Source organism: Daucus carota, chromosome 1 (genome assembly GCF_001625215.2).
Source record: "Daucus carota subsp. sativus chromosome 1, DH1 v3.0, whole genome shotgun sequence".
Lineage (NCBI taxonomy): Eukaryota > Viridiplantae > Streptophyta > Magnoliopsida > Apiales > Apiaceae > Daucus > Daucus carota.
The window spans coordinates 43,003,507-43,030,135 of NC_030381.2; the positions used below are offsets into that span (position 1 = coordinate 43,003,507).

At 35.3% G+C, this 26,629-nt stretch overlaps 2 protein-coding genes across 3 annotated transcripts; one reads left to right on the top strand and one right to left on the bottom strand.

Annotated features, from left to right (window-relative positions):
- Positions 1–368: 368 nt before the first annotated feature.
- Positions 369–4,872, bottom strand: LOC108204479 (endoglucanase 25). Its single transcript, XM_017373942.2, has 6 exons — positions 4,212–4,872; positions 3,242–3,552; positions 2,205–2,660; positions 1,543–1,678; positions 1,260–1,432; positions 369–1,122 (listed from the first exon to the last, which is right to left on the bottom strand). Exons 1-6 carry the CDS (start codon positions 4,576–4,578, stop codon positions 721–723), a joined length of 1,845 nt encoding a protein of 614 aa, XP_017229431.1. The 5' UTR covers positions 4,579–4,872; the 3' UTR covers positions 369–720.
- A 2,964-nt stretch (positions 4,873–7,836) lies between these two features.
- Positions 7,837–26,412, top strand: LOC108204393 (nuclear pore complex protein NUP160). 2 transcript variants are annotated; one of them, XM_017373796.2, is made up of 27 exons: positions 7,837–8,167; positions 8,719–8,851; positions 8,929–9,193; positions 9,368–9,428; positions 11,110–11,267; positions 12,133–12,218; positions 12,451–12,552; positions 12,659–12,756; positions 13,264–13,384; positions 16,965–17,147; positions 17,443–17,635; positions 17,731–18,296; positions 19,212–19,374; positions 19,648–19,925; positions 20,041–20,228; positions 20,730–20,806; positions 20,890–21,233; positions 21,890–21,958; positions 22,050–22,368; positions 22,469–22,585; positions 22,873–22,981; positions 23,079–23,150; positions 23,288–23,420; positions 23,747–23,854; positions 25,198–25,338; positions 25,624–25,797; positions 25,882–26,412. In XM_017373796.2, the coding sequence occupies exons 1-27, from the start codon at positions 7,992–7,994 to the stop codon at positions 25,924–25,926; spliced, it is 4,479 nt and encodes a 1,492-aa protein (XP_017229285.1). In that variant the 5' UTR covers positions 7,837–7,991; the 3' UTR covers positions 25,927–26,412. The 2 variants fall into 2 exon arrangements, with proteins under 2 accessions (XP_017229285.1, XP_017229286.1); XM_017373797.2 differs by having other exon boundaries at positions 7,849–8,167; positions 22,472–22,585; positions 25,882–26,063.
- The last annotated feature ends 217 nt before the right edge of the window (positions 26,413–26,629 follow it).

Consider the following 26,629-nt stretch of genomic DNA (forward strand, 5'->3'; position numbering starts at 1 on the left):
TTGACTGTTGATTGTCAATGTTGCCTCTAAATGGTATAAACCCATTTTCAACTTGTCTGACAAATTTTCATTGCTCTTATCCATCTAGGCACTCAAGCATATATGTTAATAGCCATCGTCATAGTCATTCATTCAGACTTCCATCTTCCGTAGCAGAACTTTTTAATTTTGATGGATGATTATTAAATTTTTTGATTTCTACAAATATTATATGTATATCATGGTTTTGCAGTGGAATGACGAACTCAAACTACACCGAGTTTTCACAGAATAGTGTTAAAAACTAGTTATAATCTAACATAATATATAAAATTTCCTAACATTTTAAAAAGACAATTAAAAGGGGCCAGAGGGATATATCCCTCTAATTGCAGAGAAAACAAGTACACTATTCAGAGGCAAAAAGAAGAAAACAGAGTATCGTATGGTCACATTTGTTCAAACATCAGAGTATACAGAGTGGTACATGGTTGATTTCTTTCCTACATACAGGGGCTATATTACAACAAGTTTCAAAGGAAAACAGAAGATGGTCACACCAATGCCACCGACCTGCTTTCGCTTCTAAGGACTGTCCCAGAGTCATTGTTTCGTGTTGTGGTGCTTATTTTTGCAACTCGTTTCTTCTCTTTCCAGCAAGAACACAAGAAGGAAAAATTATCCAGCCATCAGTTAAAAAAACATGAAGGAAATAAAAAATTATGATGACCCTTGGAAGTTTTACGGTTTCCAGGCAGCAGGTGGTGGTGGTGCAACGGGAAACATTGGTGGAACTGCAGAGAACATGGTGTTCTTGTCGATCGGGGTAGTTTTACCACCTGATAGAGCCACAAGGGCTGCGACTAGACCAGCATTGCCTGCTAAAGTTGGCTCCGTGTAATTATAGTTCATACGCTTGTCGTGAAAGCCGTCATGTTTGTCAGGGCCAGCAACCATAGCCCCGACAATAGTATTAGGATTTGGCTTCTTGCTATCCCTCCACTTCCAGCCTCCTTTACAGTTGTACTTGACCTTGTTTTTGGGAATGGACGCACCTCTATGATGGACTTGTTTCGGGTAGTGACTGCCAAATCCAACAACATAACTCATCTTTCTAGGATTTTTACCAAGAATGTAGTCAATCTGCCAGAACCAAGAAAAAAAATCCAACTATTTGTTACCACCACTTCAACCCACTATATAGTAGTATTCTGAGGGGTATAAATGAGAAGCTAATTGCACATCTCCAAAGTTAAATTTGGACCGAAACTCTAAAATACCTGAGTCTCAGCAAATGTACGGAGGATATCAGTAGAGTAGAAATTTGGTCCACAGTACCATCCAGGTGTATCAGCAGCATCAAGATAGTCACTAAATAGAGTAGCCAAAAAAGCAGCATTGACAACATATTGAAGTGGCTGCGGCCTGCCATGATTTAATTGGATAAGGCCACCTGCAACGTTGCCCCATTGGATGTCATTCTATGTTGTACTGGGATTTGGAAACACTAGGTGCACTATATGAATAAGATTAAAAGCAATATGGAAAGTAAAGTCACTGTACCTTTGGTTCTGTTGAAGCTTGTAAAGAATGGAAGGAACGAACACATGTATATGCTAGTCTGATTATGAAATGTCTTTAAAGCTTCTTCATAAGGATATCCAGGGCTCAAGAACAATCTCATACGTGTTAAAAGAACCTATAAGCAAGGAAAAACATCACATCAATGGTTGCCAAGTAGTGGTATAAGCAAACATAATTATCCAAAGTCCGCAACAGAAAAGATCTGAGATGCTTTGCAGATATGTGCAGGATAATTACAACTTTGGCGATAAGATAGTAACACCACTTTATAACATACCCAGTATACACACACGCACACAAACATATACATCATCCCATTATAAGCCATGTAAATAACTGGAGAAAGAGGTTAGATGGAAGGCGATAACAGAGAAGTTGTGACATTCAAACAGCACAGATTTTACAATAATATAGTTAGGAAGATAAACACCTGCTCTTTTAAGTTAATGTACAGATTAGTTATGTACAGATTAGTTGTTAACATTTTATATATTTAAGCTAACTCCACATGACTAAGCACTCAACAGTCTACAATATAAGATAAACTTTATACATTGTTACTTGATCTCATGCAGCAATTAAGTCATTATGCAGCCCCAGAAAGCAATAAAGCAAGATGACATGATGGTTATTAAACTTACTTGAGCTCCTGCAAGCTTGTTATCCCAACTCAGGACACCATAATCTTGCCCTCCCCAGAAAGCTCCGGCATGTGTGGCCATTTTAATATTAGTGGCAAGAGAGAGATAAGAATTATTCCCCGTAGCATAGTACATCCAAGCTCCTCCCCACACAAACTCATCCCAATAACTAGTGGAGTTGTAGAAGCTTGCAGCCTCCGACCCTACGCTATACCTGCCACGCTGATCTCTAGCGAATTTAAAGAGGGTTTTAGCGCCATGAACAAGTTTCTGGGAGTAAGCCTTGTTGTCCTTGAAAACAATTGATGCTGAAGCCAAAGCAGCTGCCATCTCTGCAGCAAGGTCTGAGCAACCATGACATTCAGTTACAGGCCGCTCGTAATCAATGTCCTCCGGACGCATCCAACAATAATGGTCATTAGGAGTTGCCCCTTCAGTGGTATCACCAGTTCCCACCTGTCATACATATCAGGGAAAAAACTTGAGTTCCTGATTAAGATATCAAACTGTAGAACATCAAATATCGTGTTGCCAGCCATGGAGGGCGATTAAAGCTATGAACAGGTGATCGTTGTACATGACATCATCTTATATTATTAGGCATATACAAATATCAAGCGAGTGTGAGAGCTGTCCCAGTGGAAAAGGGGCCTTGCTTTGATCCAAAGGGTCACGGGTTCGAACCTCACCGGCTCCCGGGCGCTCGGTTAGTCCGATTTACCTACCTGTGTTGGCTATGGAGCTAGTCGGCAGGTTCCTAGGGAAAAATTCCTAGGCAGGCCAGGGTGTCCTGTAATACGCCTTTTTTTGAAGAAATATCAAGCAAGCTATAAACAAAGAAGCTGTTTTACTAGCTATGGTTTGTATCTCTACACAGATTGTTGTTTGGTCACATGGATAGGAATGGTGATGTTGGCATGAATACGTATAGTGACGATATAGAAATCTTAAGCCAACTGGCAGGCTGGTTCACTGTATCTGCTAATACAAAATGCCTATGTATCAGTAACAAAGATAATCGGAATGGTAACATTTACCTGCATCACAAGGCGATCGATAGTATCTGCCGTAGAATTAAAAGTTTTAAGAAAATAATCAGTTCCCCACTTGATGAGATCTTTAATATGGTTAAGCTCCCCTGCAGCTTCATATTTTGCACTGTACTCAATCACACTCCAGCTCAACATGGTCATGGCAAAAGATTGAGGAAAATTAAATTTGATTGCATCACCAGCATCATAGTAACCACCAACCAAATTTTTGCTTATAGATGAAGAATCAGACTTCCCATCATTTAATCCAGAGTTCCCCCTCCATGAAACGTTATTGTGCTTGGGAAGTTTTCCAGCTGCAAACATCCCGCTATAAAATTAGAACAGCGGACTACAACAGAATGGAGCAAGTGCCCAAAAAGCACTGTTGCATATATTAAATATACTACCTAACTACCAAGTACCAACAGAAATAATTGTTACACTCCTTGCCCTAAAATACAAGATGCTAGATTAGTTTCCATATCAGTTTAAACATAATAGTGATAGATTGATCATAAATGAACTTTAAATTGACACTTCAAATATAGTATATCTTCAATTAGTAACAAAACACAAGATGAAAACTTTCATATCTAATTGTGCAAAACTGAATTTCAACTAAAATTGGATAAAAAGTTTACACCAAAAATATAAAGTTTTCTACAGTAGATTTTAATGTACAACACACCAACCGTTGTGGACTAAAAGTTATATCCGATTTGGATTCAATTTACGATTTGTGACAGGGACTTGACCCAGGTTGTATCTATCATAATTTGATCTATTCTCATTCTCTTTCCTAATTTCTTTTCCCAAAAGTCAGATTGGTATTGTGTACAAATACTAATCACTCTATTCATGCAAATTCACTCACAACTCAGATTGCTTACCACACTATTTATGCAGACATACTAAAATTCACAACAAACAAAACTATTAATTTCAAAAACACACCAAACCCATTATCACTTACATTTCTGTGCATTAAAGAACATCAGTGCCTTCCTCAAGGCAAGCGTATAATTATCGGGTGGAGGAGGACGGTGATGATGCTTTGGCAAAGTATTAACAAGCAGAGCAACAAAACCAGCAATCAAACCAGCAGCAACAATAGTCCCAACAGTCCACACAAAAATCTTTCTACTCACAATCACACATCCAAGATCCACATACTTTTTCTTCTTCTGCTCATGTGGGCCCAACAACCAGCTCTGTTGAGTCTCATCTAAGGGTCTAGACAGTGCAGCTCTATCCAGGTCTTGTAGATTCCGGCTCCGGTCATCATCAGTGCCGGAATCAGCAATTTCGAGGGCCCCACCCCATGGATCTCTCCCATACATTATATCAAACAGATGATGTGTGCAACAGTGTGAAATCAGAACCCCCTAAGCATGTGATGTGAAATTGAAAAAAGATAGATGGAATGTAGGTTTTGAGGGGATTTAAGATGGCCCAGAAATGTGGATCTGAGAAAAGGTGTGTTCTTGAGGGCAAAGATTTAGTGTGTGTTAGTGTGTGTGGGGGAGTAGGAAGCTTTGATATAAAGGCAATAATGGATGTATCATGTAAGCAAGCAGGCAGCAGCTGTATAGTAGACTTTGGCTGTGTTTGTGCTGTTAAGTCTGCCTGTTTTTCCTTAATTTTGTTTACACTTCTTTAATATTGTCTGTCTTTCTCTGTCTACATCACTGCATTAAAATTTTGGTAAATGACAATGACCAGTTACCTGTCTAGTTCTATTCTGTCTGAATCCGTTTCTTGGATTTACAATCTTCATATTTAGAAACGAAAATACCTATATCGGGATTTTGAACTAAATAAATGATAATCAGATTTTTAGAAATTATTATTTCAATCATAAGTTTGCATAATAAAGTGGCTCAATTTTACCCTTTCGAAAGAAAAACAAGATAAATTACAGTTGAAAATGATTATGATTTAAAGAATAAAACATGAGTTAGTAATATACTACTCCCTCTGTCCCATTTAATTCTATATGTTTCTTTTTAACTGCTCGACACGCATTTCAATGCTCTTATAAAATATAGTTCCGTAACTTATTTTTGAGATATTCTTTTTCTGTATAAAAATATAACATCCAAACTTTAATTCAGAAAAGAAAAATTTTAAAAATAGATTGCACAACTACACTTTTTAGGAGCATTAAAGTCCGTGCCGCGTCCCCGTCCCCCAATGTATACAACTCAGGGGGACGGAGGGAGTAGTATTAATCTCCAACACGAGGCTTCTTAGGTCATCTCCAACATCAGCTTGTACATGGGAATGGAGCTTTTTATATATGTGTCCGAATTCTGAAGAGTACTCCTAACGGTTAGAACGCGCGGGGGCCTGAAAAACGTTGAATAAAATTATATTTTTTCATTAATTAGTTAAATAATTAGTTAATGAAAGTGAGAAAATTATATTATACTCCACCGACAACTGCAAGTGGCCATTTTTAAATCTAGGTAATCACATTATCATATTCTCATCCCCCCCCCCCCCCCCCCCCCCCGGACCATTAAAAAATTGAGTTGTTGATAACATGTTCTTTGTATAAGTTTGGGACATTTCTTCCCCTATCATTTCAGATATACAATTTCATGAGTGATTAATTAAGCGTTTTATATAGAGAAACATAAGTGTAGCGTTTAAGTTGTATAGAGATTTCACTAGCACAATAGTTTCATTCAGAGTCTTGTAAAAAGTGACTCCTCAGAGTGCTAGACCTCATGCAGAGACCGGCATTCTTGTGTACAGTAAATAGTTTCATTTCTGCACTTTTGCTTCTTGGCACCAAGGTTTCAGATAGAAGTGTCCAAGAAGATTTTGTGGAAAATATTTCTTCAGAAGTAGCTAATGAAATTCTGGGCTTGGAACATGTGTCAAGTGGTTGCTCAGTCCATTTCGATTTTTCATTATCTTGTACTATGAGTGTATTCGAAACTCTGAATCTTGCATATGCAATATATAAACTCAAGATAGGATGGCTTGATATTTGATCCAATTTTTGACGAGATTTTTATCAAGATTATCACATGTGATATCTAAAGCTGATTTTTTAAAAACTTGATTCGTCAAGTGAACGGAAATGGGGATATAAATCAATCTCAATAACAAAGATTTGAAGGGTTGATGGAGAATTAGATGATATTATTTTCTCACAATCACAATGCCTAGAAGATACGTAATTAGATGATATTATTATCTCACAAATCACAATGCCTAGAAGATACGGTTTGGTGGACCATATAATATCACATCCTACAAAGATATCATTAATTTAAGTGGGGAGGTTTTAACACCTCAATCGCACATAAATAATAGTGAAAATTTTAGTTCAAAAAATAAGCATAAATAATACTATTAGCTACACTAACAAACAATGATATTTCAAGGGCATGTAATCGTTTTGCACAATCAAAATTGTTATATCGGGACGGTGTACTTCGATTTATTTCATATACAGAATTTTGAGATGTGAGCTGATTTTTCAGAAAGATTTGATATTTGCCCCGGATTGACACATTTTGTAATACTTCGGTCCACTTCTAAACTTGTTTATGCGTTTTCTAATCTTAAATTTTTGACGATTATTCAAAAAATATTAATCATTTTAATAATTTATAAAATTACTTGGACACATAAATAATTATAATCCATTTTATTCAACTATTTTAATAATTTATAAACAATATTACCGAAACACTTTAATAACTTATAAACTATGACATTACAATCTACTTCTCCAATTTAATCGATAAGTAACTTGTTTTAAATTAAATCAAACGATTCTAAATATTTTTATAATTAGATACGAGTAATCAGTTTTGTATAATTTAAATTTAATGCTTTTACTCAATTATTTATGACTTGTATTTGATAAAATTAAATTTAAAATTGTTTTGTTTATAAATATAAAGCCAAGCTTCTTTATTCAATATAAATTTGACTATTTGATCATACGATTGAATTACATAATTATTTGGTACTCCCTCTGCGAAAGAGCAATATACGTTTAGTGTTTGGGCACATTTTGAGATTTCTATGAAATATAATTTTATAATATTTTTTTAAATAAAAGTTTACACATCAAATTCAAAAAATTAAATATCAAATTTTTATTCAAGAAAAAATATAAAAAATATTATTAAATTATATTTTAAATAAATTTTAAAAAACATATCAAAATATAAATTGAATGGGACGGAATCGTGGACTAAATTGCTAATTGTAATGTTATCGATTACTCCCTCCGTCTCACCCATTTCTTTACACTTTCTCGTGTCCCACCCAATTCTTTACGTTTCAAAACTTACCAAAAATAGTCAGTGGGTCCCGCCACTTCTCCACTTTTCTTTCATTTTCACACCACTTTTACTCCATTATCTTCTTTTTATACATTAAAAATCAATGGGTCCCACCACTTTACCCACTTTTCTTCCTCTTTTCCACTACTTTATACATATTTCTTAACCTCCGTGCCCAACCATTCGATAAGAAATGGGTGGGACGGAGGGAGTACTACACATTTTGACATTGAAACATAGGCAAAAATATTTTAACGGTATTAATCGTCAAAAATACAAGTGAAGTTTATTCGACACCAACTCGACAATTCTCCCTCCCGACAAAAAATAAAACAAAAAGAACACCACCAATTCTCCCTCCACTTCTCCACATGAACTAGGGTTTATCAAAGCTCCTCACTGGGTTTACAAACCGAGCTATACACACAAAATTTGTATCTAAAATGAGTAACAGATCTGTATTAGCAGGCATGGAGGTGCCAATTATCGGCAGTGATTCAGTTAAATGGATTCAACTCACCGTCACTTCTACGACGCCGTCGCAGCCGCCGTTCGCCCCGCCGACTGAAGACGCCGCCTCTTGCTCCGTCATTGGAACTCCTCCGACGTATCTTATATGGTTCGTGTGGCTGTATTTTTGGTGTTTTTTTAAATAATTTTTTGATGTTTGATTGTTGATATTGGTGAATTAATTGCTGCATTGTCTAGTTTAGTTAGCGTGGATGTTGTTTTGAATTTGAATGTGTTTGTTTTGGAGCTGAGGTTGTCTTACGAGGCGGTTTTGATGTCTGTTTGTGTGTTTACTGGAGACGAGTAGGAGAATGAGACAATTAGGTTTTGTTACAGTGTTTTGGTATGATTTTGGTTAGAGTTTGAGTTTTAATTGGATTCTGTGAATTAGGTTATGTTAAGATTTTTAATAAACGTTTTCTTTACACGTTTTGATAAATTAGTTATTGAGTTGTATATATAGTTTGCTTAAGTTGAACATTATTTTGATTAAGTTATGTCTGTAACGACTGGCGAGACCTATTGACTTGATATGAGATCGAAATATGAAATGACGAGTTTGGAATTTAGGTAGTTTTGGTAGAGTGTTTCATCGTGGAATCTGTAGGTTAAATTTCCTCAAACTTCGAGGTTGAATGTTCATTGTAATTTATACGACAGGAGGATTCACAAAAGTCAGCCTCGTCAGCTAGAGATATTGGAGTTTTGTGATACCAAAGAATTTCCGAGAGTTGGATTGCAAATTCAGTTTCCTGATGCACTTTCTCCCTTTGCTGTTATATGTGAAAATGAGGTTTGTCATCTATATATCATTTGAGTGAAGTTATAAGGTTATATTGTTTTGAGCTTGCTGATTTTGTATTTTTGCAGATGCGTTATGGATCTGGATATCCGTACATTCTTTACGCGCTCACTGTTTCAGGAGTTGCTTACCTCATTAAACTGAAGCCTAGCCTTAGCTATGCATCTTCCACTGTACTACCACAAACTGAGATCATGGAGCTTAATGTGAAACTGTATGCTCATTATGAAGCTATTACTGCTGCTGCAGCCACTGCTGGATGTTTCATGATTGGGGGAAATGATGGATCTGTTGGCTGTTTTCAGTTTGGCACACTTGACCCTGGTGCTCCAGGTGTGGAATATTACTGTACTTTTCACCGCAATTGGTGGATTCTAGTTTTCTGCTGCCAATACTTGATATCCATCTTAGATATACTGTTATGAGTTTGCTGAAAAACTCCATCATATAGCCATTCTCCATTTATCTGTTATATTATCATTTAAATTTATGCATCCCATCTTTCAGGCTTTGTGCGTGAGTTGCGGAATGATGCTGGGTTTAGTCGTCTGTGGGGCTTAATGTCAAGGTACTTATCCCGGATTTGTACTCAACACAATTGTTAGAATAACTTGCTTTCTGGCACAGCTCTTACTCGTGACACATCTGATTAGAAGTATAAGATAACTTTAAAAATTTTATGTGGATTATAGAAGTAAAACCTGTTGGTTCTATTTAGTAAATCTCAGAATATATTGTTAGCTGTAGCTAGGACTGATTGACCGTCATTTTTCATCTTGATAGCTTTAGTACTGACATTAAGCATTTTATCTATATTCCTGATATGTCCTCTGGCAAATGCTTTCAAAATTGCCTCTGGACTGCTGTGTGCAACAACAATATGTGCACCAGTTTTAGTAGGTTTTTCCACACAAACAAGAAGATTAATGATGTCTGTAATCGACTAGCAGGCAATCTGGTTAGCACTGGTGAATACTTTAGTGTTCATTTTTCTGATTTTCTCGACTAGCAGTTATGTGGATCTGTCTTGAGATACCACAAGGTCCTATGTACTGCATCCATGTTTCTTGGGCTGTTCATAACTAGATGAACCATGGTGACTAAAATTTCAATATTCAGTCTAGTTTCAGCAAGTCTGAACATTATTTTCCCCAGAAGTTTATATATACCCATCTGGTACAAGGTGGATCAACATTCCAACTATAAGTTATATATACATACGATGTATTATTAAGTCATTAGTATGGACATCTAGTTTAATTTTAGGATGAATAGGGTTTCTGCTGACCTGCACCTGATTATATCATATTTCTCAAGTTCAAGGCATAATTTATCTGTGGGTCAAAAAATTCTTGATCTTCCCACGTTCATCCCAAGGAAGTAGTCAAAGTTTTAAGGTCTATAATATTGAAACCTTGAAATTTCTGGAGACAAGAGATATGTGAAATTTCTGCATTAAATGACTATAATATGTGGAATGAGATTGATCTAGGAAATATAAACAAGAGATATGTGGAGTAGAGTTGACTTTGGAAATATGATTTTGCATTGAAAGTTGAAGTGGACAACTAATTTGAAACAATTTTTTTTTTTTACAAAGTGGACATGTAAATTGAAACGGAGGGAGTAGTATACATATAAATTAATATTATATATTATTTGGACTATTTGGTCTATTCGGTCTGGACCAAACTGAATTTGATTTCGGTCTGGACCAAATAAACCGAAATTTTAGAAAATTAGGACTGAACTGAACCAAATTCACACCGAACCAAATTCACATGGTTCGGTTTTTTGGTTCCGGTTGGGTTTGCTCACCCCTACTTGTGATAGTTGAAATGTTCTAGTAAGAGAACCTCATAAAGCTTCTCTTCTGATGTACTTGTATCGCCCCAAACGATGTGTCAGAACTTGCAAACATATTAGGAATTTTCAACTTTTTTCTATAGAACAAGATGGCTTTTGTGCTGCATTTGGTAATGTGCAAGCTTATCTGGAATCAATATATGCATTGATTGTCATATTACTTGATAAAAGTTTATCCTGAAAGGGTCTCAAGTACTTCTTATATTTATTGATTTCATAATAATGTAATTGATTATTTGATTGCCATGCCTTTTCTTCTGTGCAAGTCTTTATTGTCAATTACTATCATGATTTAAATAGTAGAGTGTCACTGTTTGACATCTGTGTCAATCTTTATACCGGATTGTTTTCAAGTTGTGTTGCATCTTAAATTTGTCATGTAGGGGAAGTACAATAGCTGCTGTGCAGAGTTTAGTAATTGCAAAGGTTCATGGGAGAGAGCTTGTTTTTGTTCTTCATTCTGATGGTGCCTTATCTGTGTGGGACCTTCTAAGCTGTGGCAAAATATTCAATCATACATTCAGTGCTTCCACTTTGACAGGCAAATTTTGTAGACTTTACTATCTTTAAGATGTTTACATTTATTCAAGAAATGTCTATATGACGCTAGTAGCTTGTTATTAAAAGGTATTGCAGTAATTTTAATTTTGTGGTTCAATTGTTTTATAATTTTTTTGTCTTTGACTTTGCAGTCTTTCAAAAAATTTGATCTGAAATTTCTTCTTTTTAAATTTAATTCTGAAACCATCACTTGTCTGGAGCGTATATGCGTATGTGCTCTCAGCCAAGCTTTTTGGAACTAGAAAGTAGTTATTGCTGTAGGATATTTATTAATATTGATAGCAGCATCATAGCAATCATCAGTTGATATTGATGTAAATTTGAATATTAGAAACATGCGGAGTTTGCAAAACAGGCTTCCTTCTCCCCCCAAGTGTTCCCATACTGAAGAGGCGCAGCCACTTACAGACTCGTCCCCTAAAACACTAATTATGATAATCCACATCCCTGAGAAACACAATAAAGTGGAGCTTCCTGTAATCCTGTTTTTGGATTGTTTAAGTAATTAATAATACCAATACACTTAAATCAGGGTGAGGAGATGTGCTCTGATTGTAGGGTGCTTCAGTTTAGAATTTTACTGAATTTAATTGTTCCGTTTCTTATATATCCCATATTTACCTTGAAGTTGAGACTTTCTTTGTCAAGGGAACATAATGACCTCTAAATTAAGTTGATAGTAACATTTCAATATATGAACTATTTAACTTCACCAAATATAACTAGAATGCATAATTCTCTATCCTGTTTTTTTGTTGTTGCATATTGTTAGCTTCCTAAGATAATGATCAGCTTCCCCTCTCATTGTATATAACCTTTTATTTATAATACTAATTTTGTTATAGGAGCTATACATGCAAGATTATGGGTGGGTGAAGCTAACAGTGAATCAAGTACAATTCCTTTGGCAGTTCTATGTAAAAGTAATTTGGTACGTATAAACTATCCTATTTACGCGTATTTTATATGCCTTCAGCAGGCCATGCAGCTTATATTGTTAATCACTTAATCTTACTTTATTATCATTGCCTGCTAATATCGTAACTTCTAAAAATTCCAGTAGGTTCATCCTTTATTACTTGTGTGCAAGTGAGTACTGTGTTGAGTTTCTTATTGTCATTGATAATTTAAAGTAATGCTGGCTCTCATACGTTATTGTAAAGGAAATAAGCATGGAGATGGTCAATGTATATCGACTCCATATTAGCGCAGGGGACAAGATAAATGTATCACTTGAGCCTTCAATCAATATATCTTTGGATGAGGTAACTGTTTGTTTGCATGTTAGTTGGACTATCGCCTTTATTTTCTTAGTTAATAGTGTATTGTACAAGTCTCATTCCCTACTGCCCACCTTGGTGACTCTTTTAGGGTGGACTCATTGATGTCAGGCTTACATCAAATAAATTGTGGATTCTAAAAGAAGATGGATTGGAGATGCAGGACTTGTCTGTTGCCAATGTTGGCGGGTGAGTATTTAATCGCTTGTAGTTAGTAGTTATTTTAAATCCCAATGAGTTTATTACGTGAGTCTTAACCTGAAGTAGCCTAATATGCTCAGCATTAAATAACTATATTCTTTGAGCTTTTGGATATAATCGTGATTAGATCTGTTCTAAATCCCTCTTCAGTTTAAGTAATAAAATAATATCCACTAAATTCTAATCATCATCTTCACAACTCTATTTAACCAGGGTGATTATGCTGCTACTAGTACAGTTACATTAGATAAGTTGCTATTGACAATTTACAAATAAGGTTTGTAATATACTGACTAATATTTTCTTCCACTTTGAAAGAAGAGCATAATTTATATATTTCTCTTGTTCTTTTTATTTATATTTGTCATCATCAAGAGTCCATATGATTACATCAGCACTAATTTAATTATTAGCTTCCCTCATTTGTACTTTCAGTAGTCGATATTCTTTTTAGCCTATAACAATTGATCTAACTGATACTGCAAATTTTTCAAGGGGAGAGTCAAACTGCTATGCTTTGCAGGAGTCATATGTTGCAGAGCAGCTATTTCAAAGTTCTGAGCATTCTTCAGATGATCTTCTATGGCTTTCCCATTCAGTGCTTTCATCTTTGAAGGTATCAGAATACCCTGCTAGTTGTCATTTCGCCGTAAATTTGTAATTATGTTTTTCTATTTTAAGTACCTCTGTCTGCGTGCTTTCATTCTTGAAGGTATCAGAATACCCTGCTAGTTGTCATTTCGTCGTAAATCCGTAATTATGTTTTTGTATTTTAAGTCCCTCTGTCTGCATTTGATTGTCATTTAGGAGAAGGTGAAACTAGATTAGATACAATAATGACTCAATTTTCTTTAAAGGAGGACCTAGGTAGCATAGCTGCATAGGAAATTAGCACCTAGCCAGTTATTTAATCTCCCTATAGTTGTGTAAGATTCTCATATCTAAATTTACATGATAAACTTTAGAAACAAGGTAACATAAATCAAGCCAACCATGTTTGAAGTATTTACAGCTTCAAATTTGTATAAATTTTATTCAATCTAGGATCCAGCTAAGACCCGTCCGGTTAGATTCAGCTTTTCTGGTGAAGAAACTCAAGGGAATTTGAGTTTTGTGTATTAAATATCTCTTCCAATTTGTACTATATTGGTTGCTTACTTGCTCTTGAATCAGATATGTATACGTGCTTATAGAACTTTTTATTCTTAGCTTCCTCAAGTTGAAGAGTATACTAGGGATGACAATTTCGAGTAATGGGTCAGGCTCGTGTCAGGTTTATTGTACCTGAGCCTGTTTTTGGGTCAACTTAATCCCGAAACATGGTGAAAATTTCAACCTTAACCTACATGTTATTCACTTGGTCAACCCAAAAATTACACTTTCTCTATTAAAATTAATTATATAGATTATATTTATTTATATAATATATTAAAAATATAAATGATGATTTAATGAGATGACATGTGAAAAATAGTATTTAGTTGACATATAAATATATCACAATTGTATGCAATTGTTTAATGGAAATAATATTGTACAATTTATTTTAAGTATAGAATTCTCGGGTCAGATTCAAGTACTCTGGGTCAACCCAACCGTGACTGACTTGGGTAAGAATGTCCCCAACTTGAACTGAAATACACAGACCATGACCTTAATTCATACTTATTTGAGTCAGGATTCGGGTCTTGTTGGGTTTTGCCAACCTTTCTCAACACGCACAAACATGGTTGTTACATCGTTAAGTCGAGTCGAGTCGACCGGACTCTCCGGCAAGTCGAGTCGTGACTAGTCGACAGTAGTCGACAAGGTATAAAATTAATAATATATATTATATATACGTATATTTATATGTATAATTAAATTATATGTGTGTTATAACTTCTAAATTCTCACTTCTAACAATTCTTTTTCTCCTTATCTCTTATACAACTCTTTTATATACTTGTAGGAGATCTTAAAGACCTAAACCTACAAAGATAAAGACCACGAGAAATATAGAAATTTCCAACTATTGTACCAAACAAAGAGATTACTTATCAATGATTAAACTAGGCAGAAATCTAGGCAGTTTCAAGCTGCAGAAATTTAGGCACTGGCAGTTATAAACTGCAGAATTCTGGGCCCTTTTTAAGTGCAGAATGCAACTATGTAACTGCAGAATAGTGCATAACACCAGAACACATAACTGGACAGTAACTAAAACCATAAACTAGAGGGCATAAACTGCAGAACCAAGCATAAACTGGAATCGACTTGAGGCTGCTGGGCTTTCGTTTTTAGGTTTTAATACAACTAGGTGTTATGTTTTATGCAACTGGGTTAGTGAGGTTTTGTTGAGTTTTTGTTTTTTTTGAAATTAAACTCCCGTCGACCGACTGGGTCTACGAGTCGACCCAGTCGATCATTAGTCGAGCGAAATACTTACAATTTTCTAGTTGACCAGCCCAGTCGAGCCCTGCACACCGACTGCTCGACTAGTCGACGACTAGTCGCGACTCAACAACAATGCGCACAAGCATATTGTTTTGTAAAGTTCTCATTTGGACCAATAGTTTGCCTTGCCTTGCAAGCACTAATGGCCTGACATATCTAGCTAGGCTAACGCCTAACTTGAGCCGGCCAAACGGGCGGTTCAAGCCCTGCCGTGCTCATTCCGCCCGGGTACGGAATTGGCAAAGGCGAGCCGTGCCGGAAAGAAAATAACCGTAACCGGCATGCAGGTTCTCAGCGGTTTTGCGGGATAGATTGACGGGCCATATGAGAGAAACTGACTACTGCCTAAAGACATAAACTAGGAGATGGGAGATGGGAAGAATAAGAATCTGAGATGTGCCTGGTTTGATTTAGGAAAGAACACTCTAGATTGATTAATCTGAATGATTGATAAAAACAACACATAGTACTCATGCACTAAAGTAGAATAGCATAGGAGGACAAACCATGAATATCTAACTTCACCTTTAGGTGGGGCGGTTCAGCACAGGCACGACATGTGCTGTGCCGGTTCAACACAACGGGCCAGGCCGGGCCGTGCTGTGCCATGGTTCTCAAAAATCGAACTCGTAACCGGCTCGTGTGTAATTGTGTGCCGTGCCGGGTGAACTCGGCCCGATTCGGTTCGAGTTTGACTGGTTTTGTCAACGAGCTGTGCCGTGCCAAACTGCCCGTTTGGCCAGCTCTACGCCTAACTAGTGATTCTGATATACTTTGATTTATTTGCATGTTGCAACTCCTCAATGAGCACTTGCAGTTGAGAAATCCTCAGTTTTATGACTACCTAAGGTTTCTAGGTACTGAAGGTCTCATAGAAAATGGCCATATTAGCTCTAGTTGCTAATAATTAAATATAAAGTTTTTATCTTTTTTTTTTAGTCTTTTTTGTTATGAAAGCGAGCTACATGTTCTCGTATTCACCCGTCTCATTAATCACATGGCATAAATTGTTCTTAAGGTTTTACTTCATTTTCATATCGAATTTTGTACTTTTTTCGGACTCCTATAGTGGGGCAGAGCTTGTGATGGGCCTTAGGGTTTTGGGCACGGTTCTGGTAAAATCTATTTTTTTTCCTCTTCACATATAGCTGAGACTTTTTTTGAATCTTGGTGGCATTTCCAGCTATATTTGTTCACCTTGAATGTGGTTTGGATTTCTATATTTTTGAACCAGTGACTATATTTTTGTTGTAGCTCACCATTTGCTTGTTATATTGTAGTGCATTAATACATTATTAAAATATCCTTGCAGGATCAAGTTTCCTCCTTTGTATCATCTATTTTTATACGTAGGCTAATTCTTTGTGAATTTTTTTTTTCATGAGAGCTCTTGGTGGCATTTCCAGCTATATTCTTTTTTTACCTTGAATGTGGTTTGGATTTCTATATTTTTGAACAAGTGACTATATTTTTGTTGTAGCTCACCATTTGCTTGTTATATTGTAGTGCATTAATACATTATTAAAATATCCTTGCAGGATCAAGTTTCCTCCTTTGTATCATCTATTTCTATACGTATGCTAATCCTTTGTGAATTTTGTTTTCACGAGAACTCTTGGTGGCATTTCCAGCTATATTTTTTTACCTTGAATGTGGTTTGGATTTCTATATTTTTGAACAAGTGACTATATTTTTGTTGTAGCTCACCATTTGCTTGTTATATTGTAGTGTATTAATACATTATTAAATTATCCTTGCAGGATCAAGTTTCCTCTTTTGTATCATCTATTTTTATACGTAGGCTACTTCTTTGTGGGGTATATCAAAATGCTGTGCTTCGTGCAACATTACAAGATTATAACAAACACTTCACTGATACTGAGTTCTATTCCCTAACTGTTGATGGACTGAAGAAGGAGATTCTCTCACTTATTGAAAACGAGGTTTGATGTTCAGTTCCATGTGCATTTTCAATGGTAGCTTTTAATTTTCCGCTCCCGGAAAAAACTGTTCCAGCAAACGGGTTGTATATTTTGGATAGTATGATAACAAAAAGTCTCGTCAAAATTTGAGAATTTTTGTCTTCTATACTAATAAAGAGAAGTTGACATCTTTGTTAAAGTTGTTCCAAAATATGAATTTTGAACCCTCTTTCCGTTTCACTGTTTTTTTTATCACTGTTGCCATTTAAGAAAGTAAAATATATTTATGAGCTGCTGATCCTTTTTATTGCTGTAGGGTTTTCCTGGAACTCCTGTTTCAGTTCTTCGTTGCTGGAAAACCTTTTGCAAACGCTATTTTCACAATTGGTGCAAAAATGGTGCACCATGTGGGTTACTTGTTGATTCATCAACTGGTGCTGTTGGTTTAATTAGGAAGAATTCGATCTCCTTATTCCGTTGTCTGGAGGACATAGAGCTTCTTGTTTACAGTATGTTGCTATTATACTTTTATAGAAGTCCTTTTGTAAAATATTTGAATTTAAATTTTCAAAACACTATCTTTTTGTAATTAACATGTTGTCAGGCTCTTTTGAGGAATATGGTGATCTTGTCAACTATGGTTTTGAATTTTCAAAATCTGAACTTGAAGTTCTTGTGGGGATGCTGAGATGCATTAGCAATGTCAGCCTACAATTGGGAAGAGCTTCTTCAGCTATATTTTACGAGTCCCCTTTCAGTAAACCAAATATTTCATCACAAGAAGTCGTACTTCAGCTACTGAAGATTCTTGACACTGGCTTTAATTCATCAATAGCAGCTCTTCAAAGATCAGAGCTAGGAACTGATACTTCTTGGGAGAAAGAAGTTGCGGATCATAAACGTCTGAGGAAATTCTCTGCAGATATGTTTTTGTCACTGCACTCTTTGTGCAGTAAAGCTACGACATGGGGAAAAGTTTTGGATGTGATAGAGCGCTACCTAAAATTTCTTGTACCTCGCAAAGTTGTACAGAAATCGAAAAACGAGATAATATTTGATGTCAAGAGCGCAGTCACTGTTCAATCTACTTCTCAGGTTGCAAAAGTGATGTTTGAATCTGCTTTGGATGTACTTTTGTTGCTCAACTATATGGTGAACATAAGTGGCCAGGTCAGTTCTATCTAATATGCATGTATTTTAAAATTTATCAACATCTTCATATGCTTATAATCTCTTTTCTTTTTTCTTTTTTTTCCTATATACATTTACAAACATCGCATTGTAATTATTTAACTAACACTATTGATATATCTCTTTCACATAATTTTGCATCGTTAGTATATTGTCCCAGTCTAGATAACCATGGCAGGGAGTTTTTCAGAATCTGAAACCTGATGAAGCTGTTCCATTTTACAAAGGCTAGAAAATCCTTGTACAACCTTGTGCGGTCATTTTAAAGATTTATTGATGTAAAGGAGTGATCTCCATTATGTAACATTACTTCCAGAGCCCGAGTAGGCTATGTTTTCCTTTATTAAATTTAGGGCCTAGCACCAAAGCTCTGCAAGCAGAGGTGTTTAAACTGTAATACCCTATGGGAATTAGATGTTTGATGACTCAGAGGAGCCAAAAGAACAGTCAAACGACTCTGACAAAATTTTGTGCCTTTTATTGTTAAAAAAAAGAACTAATCAATTTTTTCTTATAGTAGTCTGTGAAGTGGTTGTTTTATATATTTGGGTTTTAACATGTAATTTTTTCTTTTTTCTTCATCTAATCCGGATCAACTTTTAGTTTGATCATTATTTATGTTAATTGTTGAGGTGTTTAATGTTTATTTGTATTACTTCTGGTTAACTTAGTGGTCATTTCTTCTAATGGCATGACTATGAAAAGAATCATGTTATAATTTTCTATTCTAGTAACCTAGTAATCGAATAATCAATTACATCTCGCGGGTACCCGTTTATTTGTTCTTTTAATCAGACAAAATATGGCAGTGCAGAGTATAGTCTTGTTAATATTTTGGATATAATAAGCTTTTTTGATACGAGGGAAATTAAGTACTTGTTCTGGTTTCTGCAGATTCACATGCTACACGATGATGTTTCCAAAATACAACAGGAGTTGGTTCCTATGATTCAAGAGGTCGTCACTGAGTGGCATATTATTTATTTCCTTGTGACTACACCGTCTGAAGCACCAGCCTTTGAAGATTTTAGCTCGCAACTTTCATCGTTACAAATTGGTAAGCAAACTTTACAGGACTGATCTAGAGAAACTTTGAAAGCTATTAGAATGATTGGGCTTTGGTTGATACCGGCTTCATATAATAGTAGGACCAATTTTCTTCAGAAAGGAAATACTTTTATCAAAACTTTCTTTAGTGTTGCAGATAATGAAAATTATCTACACTAATATATGTTGCTGAAATAATACATCAATAAATAAATTAGAGAATCCTGTGAAGCTTACACCTAACATGTGTTTATCATTTTCTTCAATGTGATGGCATGGTCAGATAGCAAAGTCGATAAGCGATCGTGGAATGAGAAACTTGGCAAATGCGACTTCCCGTTGGCTTTTATATTGTTGCTGAATTCTCATGGTTCTGCAGAAGACAGGAGCCATCTGTGTAGTACAAGCCTTCCAGATCCCAGCCACATTATTAGTCTAGTCCGAGACTTTACCAGCTGGATAATCTGGGGCAGTACTGAGGAAGAGTCATCTGCTTTCTTCAGCCACTCAACTGAGCTTGCTTTAGTCTTACTGAAGCATGGCCAATTTGATGCTGTTCAGGTTTGCTTATATCCGTAATGATCTTTTTTTTTTTATAATGCAATAAATGACGATTGTAGGGTAGTTGACTTCTGGATAATAATAGTGTCTCTAAATTTCCTATTCTTGTTTCTAGTATCTGCTCTCTTTTGTGGACGAACATTCACGTAAGGAAAAAACCTCTGCAAGTGTTCAGAGTGTGGATGGTCATTTATCCATTTGCCTTCATCTGTTGGGTTGCTGCCTTCTTGCCCAAGCACAACATAAGTTATATGGATTGCCGAAAGAACAAAAAGTTTGTGAAGCTGTTCGTTGCTTCTTTAGGTATTTTTATAGATTTTGTAAAACCTTAATGGGATTTCGTCATCTGTGATGTGTACCATAGCTTGCTTTATCGGGCTGTAAGCTTTTATTCAAATTAAAGCCACTTAAAAAGTTTAAGCTGTCCATCATATCACGTATAATATGCATGGTTTACCACACTATCACATTCCCTGATGTGCAATGCTCTTATACTCAGACATTAAATCTATGAAGTAGAATATGAGCTCTGTATACCAGTGTAACAATGATAGATCATGTATATGCATTAGGTTGAAAGAAGAAAATATGGTAAGGAATATTGTGAATGGGAGTAATATAAATATTGTATGAGGGTGAAGGAAGGTAACATGAACTTGGATAGGTAAAAACAATTGAGAGAATTAGGAAAAATGGGAGGGAAGCTTGGAAGGGGAAGGTGCTATAGTTAGAAGCTTATATATATATGCTCGTTAGTCATGATCTTCTGAGAGTTCTGATTGCTAGTTGGATGTTTCTCTTTAGAGCTGCATCTACACAAGGAGCTCCCAAGGCTTTGCAGAGTTTGCCAGTTGGAGCTGGACTTCCTTATCTTGAATGTTGTAAGTAATCGAACTTGAATGTTCTTATTTACGGATTTGAGAAGCTTTATGTCCTTATTTTATCTTTTTGATGGATTAACCAGCTAATTGTCAATCGGTTGCTGCGTGGAAGCTTCACTATTATCAATGGGCAATGCAGTTATTTGAACAGTATAATTTGAGTGAAGCTGCTTCCCAATTTGCTCTTGCTGCACTAGAACAAGTCGATGAAGCTCTTAATGCAGAAGACGGTTCTGGGGTAGATCAACTTCAAGAATCTTCAAATGTTGTCAGGGGTCGACTTTGGGCGAATGTCTTTAAGTTCACCTTAGATCTTAATAATTATTATGATGCCTATTGTGCAATGATTTCAAATCCAGATGAAGAAAGCAAGTATATATGTCTAAGGCGTTTCGTAATTGTTCTATACGAGCGTGGTGCGGTTCAGGTCGGCCATTTGATTTGTTTATATTAGTTTGTTACCACTGTGTAGAGTATATCTAACCAACATTACGGGGAGAAAAATAAACTTTTCAAAAAATATGAAATACTTCCCTAGAGCTATATTTTAAAACTGACATGGAATTCCTTGAAATGAAAATCGTGAAGAAATTGTCCATACTCAAGTTTGTGATGTGATCTTGCCTTTGCACACATGGAAGCCTGGGAACAGATTCTGTAGTATGTTGTCTTTGCATATCAAGTGCGAAATTCCAATTAAAATGTATCATCTGGGATGAATGCCAAACTTATTATACTGAACTTCTTATTTCAAACGGAAGTTAGATGGAGTCGTTGTCCTTCTGTAAGGCTTATAATGAAAGACCGAAAACACTTCAAGCAATACCAATCAAGGAAAGGGCTGTAATAAAATGTGGATAGTGAAAAGAAACATGTTACAGCTTGTTTGTTCTGTTTTAGATTTTTGTTTTTGCAGCTAACACTGTGATCACCACTTCATTATATAAAGTTGCATTAAATTGTTCAAATTTTTTGTTGAAAATTCAGTCAATATTATATTAGTCTCGTTGACTTTTGCAAGAGTTGAGATTTTTTTATGGTCCGAAAAATGTCAGCTAATGTTATTCATGTTTCATTATGCAGATTCTTTGTAACGGCCAGTTACCTTTTATTGGACTGACAGAGAAGGTAGAACAAGAGCTTGCTTGGAAGGTGTGTACTAGTAGTAGTTGTAGCAAGATTCCAATGTTTATTATGTTACAGCAGATTGATTGTAACTTGGACATTTGTGTTAATTGTGTAGGCACTTCACTCAGATACTTCTGCAAAGCCAAATCCGTTTAAGCTTCTTTATGCATGTGAGATGCACCGACATAATTGGCGAAGAGCTGCTAGTTACATTTACATGTATTCGGCTCGACTGAGGACTGAAGCAGCAGTTAAAGATTACCAGCACAGGTCCCTGATGCTGCAAGAGAGGCTCAATGGACTGTCTGCTGCTATAAATGCGCTGCATCTTGTTAATCCTGCTTATGCATGGATAGACCCTATACCTGATCAGAGCTCTCTTCACAGAGAAAGTTATCCAAGTAAAAAGGCCAGAATATCTGGAGAGGAAGAAAGTAACCAACTCTTTTGGCTTAGTATTCATGTTCACTTTTAAATATCTGTTTCTGCTACTTTTTCCTTTATTCATCATTTTTCTCCTTACGATTGCTGCAGCAGCTGGTGATCAAAGGCTGCAGCCATATATAGATATTGAATTTTTGGAAAATGAGTTTGTGTTGGCATCGGCAGAGTATTTGCTTTCATTAGCAAACGTTAAATGGACAAATACGGGTAATTCAACAATTTACTTGGAAGTACTACATTTACTTTCTGTAGATCCTAATTGCTATAGATAAGAAGATCTTAATGGCTATAAATTATAGGGCAACAACTTAGTAGGGCCAAAACCTTGCGGTATAACAATCCTCTATCTCGATTGGTTTGAGTAATATTCACATGTTTGCAAAAGTAGATCACAGAGTGCATTGTAGAATTGATTGAAGTTGATTCTCATTCTCTAGCAACTTCCAAATGGTATCGAAGAGAACTAAGCAGGGTTTACTGCTATTTTGTTTCAGGGAACAAAAAACCATCGCCAGACTTGGTTAACCTTCTGGTCCAATCTAATTTATATGACACAGCATTTACAGTTCTTCTTAAATTTTGGAGAGGGTCAGAATTAAAGAGGTAAGTTTATTATTCTAATCGTCTATGACCAATTTGAAAGTCTTTATGTGTCCACTGTTCCATTCTACCTGCTCTATATCCATGATCCTTTTTTTAGGCAACTGGAGAAAGTTTTTGCTCAGATGTCAATGAAATGCTGTTCAAACACTGATGGTACACTGTTGGCTGGGTAAGATAAGAATAAGATATCTCCTTGACTAGTTTGTTTGGTTTTCTAATATTGTTTGACACCAACATCTCTTAGGCCAGTTGAACTTTTTATTTTCGAAGTTACCTTAAAGAAACTGTGTACATAATATTTTTTAGGAACAATAATCATATGCGTGGTCTTCTACTGAAATCATCAAAGGACGAGGCAGTTTATGGTTCAGTTGACATCGTTCCTCCGCCTTACCAATCCATGGGGAACAGCCACTGGGAGACACTTGAATTTTATCTTGTTAGTACACTATTCCATTTTGCTTTGGTAAAACATTCCATGTTGATTATATGTGTCCGGAATACTAGTCAGAGCTGCAATGTTTTGATGTTGACCTAATTGCAATAGAATACTTTGTTTTATCTTTTTATCTAGCATTTATTTTTTCTTGGCCCTTATTTCCATTGTGCAGGAAAGAGTTGGATGTTCTTTTTTATCCTTTATCATAAATTGTATGCCGTGTCAGCATGAATTGATACTTCATAAATAGTACATGGAAGCTTGCTACGCCGTAAAACTACAAAAGTCTAGATTTTTGTGCTAATTTTATGTTCTCGAATTTGTAGGAAAAATACAAAGGATTCCATCCGAGATTACCAGTGGCAGTTGCTGAGACTCTTCTTTCTAGTGATTCAGAAGTTGAATTGCCTCTTTGGCTAGTTCGTCTATTTAAGGTAAATATGATATTTCATTTATTTGAATTTTATTAGGTTATCTTGAAATACGGCGTTTTTCATTTGATCTGAATTTTATGAGGTTATCTTAAAAATAGGCCGTGATCCATACTTTGTCATCTGTTACTCTATTATTAGAACCATCTAGAACCTGACTATTAATAGATTGTGTGATATGTTACGATAAAAGACGCAAGTTTTGGAATTCAGATTTTTTTTTAATAAATAAATTTGAGATTTTTGTTTTAGTTTCGTAACAACCAACTCTTTACATATGATATTTCAGATATTTTTCTTTTATATTTTTCTAGTAGATTAAGCCGCGCTTCAAGGCGGCCTTTTAAAAAAATGTATTATAATTTCTAAGATATATGTTTTCAAATCAAAGTATTACTTGTGAATAATATTGTGTTTGACTCAACTTCTCTTCCCTACTACTTTATTCAAACACTGTATTTAGTAAACACAATAATCTTTATATTTAATATATATTTGGGTCAACACTCTTTCACACACTAAGCTTTTATAAAATTATTTTTATTTCTGAAAATGTAAAACTATATTTACCAAATTTTATTTTTATAGAATTTGTAATATATTAAAGAGTACTAACACTCTCCAGCTATTATTTTAAAATTTAACATATTTAATAAAAAAATAATCTAAAATTTAAACTATATTTATATATTGATATCTTGTTGGGATGATACTCGTTTTTGCACTAAACTCATATAGAAATATTGGTTATTAGTGAAATATCTAAACTTTATATATTTATTAGATTTTATTTTTGAATGAAAAAATACATTTATTTATAAGATTCCTTGATTAAATAAATAATTAAAATTCAATTGATTTTACATTTGTACTTGAAAGTTTTATGTTATATATTTGTTTCCTTTCTATTAGATATAATTACTGTCTTCGGCACGAAGAGACTTGCCTAATATGATTATTTCTTTATAGAGACTTGTCTTGCATAATCATTAATTTCTGTATAAAATAGAAGGTAAATAAGGAGAATATTACTTTAAATAATTTAAGATATAGGTGCTCTACAGAATTAGATAAATATGATTCAGATGATCGTTAAGCGGCACCTAAACGCTCAGGGATTCTCCTTTGTATTAAATAAGGATAAAGATTTAATAGTGTATCTCACTACTTTTTTAAGTCAACAGGTTGGTCTCAAAATCACTTTTCAAGAATGAATATCAATGTTATAGGATCACAGGGAGTTAATGCATGTACATGAGTACATGCTAAACACACTAAAGGGAGATCAAGTTACTTAAATTAATGTACAATTGTCAAGTCTTAAAAAATTATGACTGTCATGACAGGGTGGTAGAAGAGAATGTACTCTGGGGATGGCTGGAAGTGAATCATCTCCTGCATCATTGCTTCAACTATATGTTGATTATGGCCGATATGCTGAAGCTACAAATCTGCTGCTTGAGTACTTCGACTCTGTAGCTTCTGTGGTAAGTTCCAGGATTGTCCTTATGTCGCTACTAGCTTATGAAAGTTTTGTCTACAAAATTTATTTAGGACCTGTATTAAATCTTGCTAAATGAACACTGAATATGTGAATTGATGGTATGGTGGGAAGCTTTCATGGTCTGTTCATTAATTGAATAGAATAATTAAACAAGTTTATCAAGTAATGGCCAATTGGTTTCAAGTGAAGATAAAATTCTTAGGCCATTCCACCTTGTTTTCTACAAACTCTATTTGCTTCATAATGATGCAAGTCGTGATAAACACAGAGACCTGTTGACCTCATTCATCGAAAGAAAGCAGCTGGAGTTTGGTTTCCATACACAATTATTGAGCGCTTATGGTATCGTCTTGGGGAGATGAATAGCTCAGGGCATATGATTGATCATTGTGAGAAGCTCAAAAAGTTGATAGAAGAATCTTTGCGGAATCATCTCAATCTGGTATATTACCTAAAATATTTCGTGTTTTCATCTTATTTTTTGCTGTTTTGTGTATGCATTATCTTCTTTCTCTCTTCCCTTCAGCTAAAGGTGGACTCAGAAGATGTGCTCTCTCTTCAGCAATCTTGAAATAATCTTCATGAAGCATGAGTAGTATTGCATGATTTACCCAAGATGTGAAGTTTAACGTTCGATGGTCCATTGGACAGACATCCACACAACACAGTGTCCACACCTGGTTTAACAAGGCCGTGCTGCTTCTGCATACTTTATAACACAAGGTTATTAGCCAGTGATATTGTTGATACATAGGATGAAATATGAGGTTCTCTCACTATAAGCAATTATTGCCTTGATGCAAAATTAGATGCAGCGGGAATCGGTATATAATTGTGATGGCTCATGAGTTTCTGTTAAGGATGCATTTGCTCTTAGCTTTGCTTTTTGTTTGCAAGGCTAGTGATATAATTTTCAAGTTCTTGTCCTGAAAAGTCTGGAGCATAGGTTTTTTCGACTGTACAAAATCTTAAGCTTTGTAAAATAGGAAATAGTAGGAAAAGGCATATTGATTTAGTTGTATAGATTTTATTAACTGAAACGAGTTTTCAATCTCAATTTCTGAATGCTGGATGGTAGAATGCAAGTCTGTTATACGCTGTAAAATTACCAAGCAATTGTCCACAAATTTGTAACCAACAGAAAACTTAACCATTGAAACATTATTGTCAAAGACAAATCAACAAAACAAAAACAAATTTACCCCAACTGCTAATATATATACTTCTCGTCTAATTTTCGCAGTCAACAAAATTGGAGACTGCAAGTACCAAAA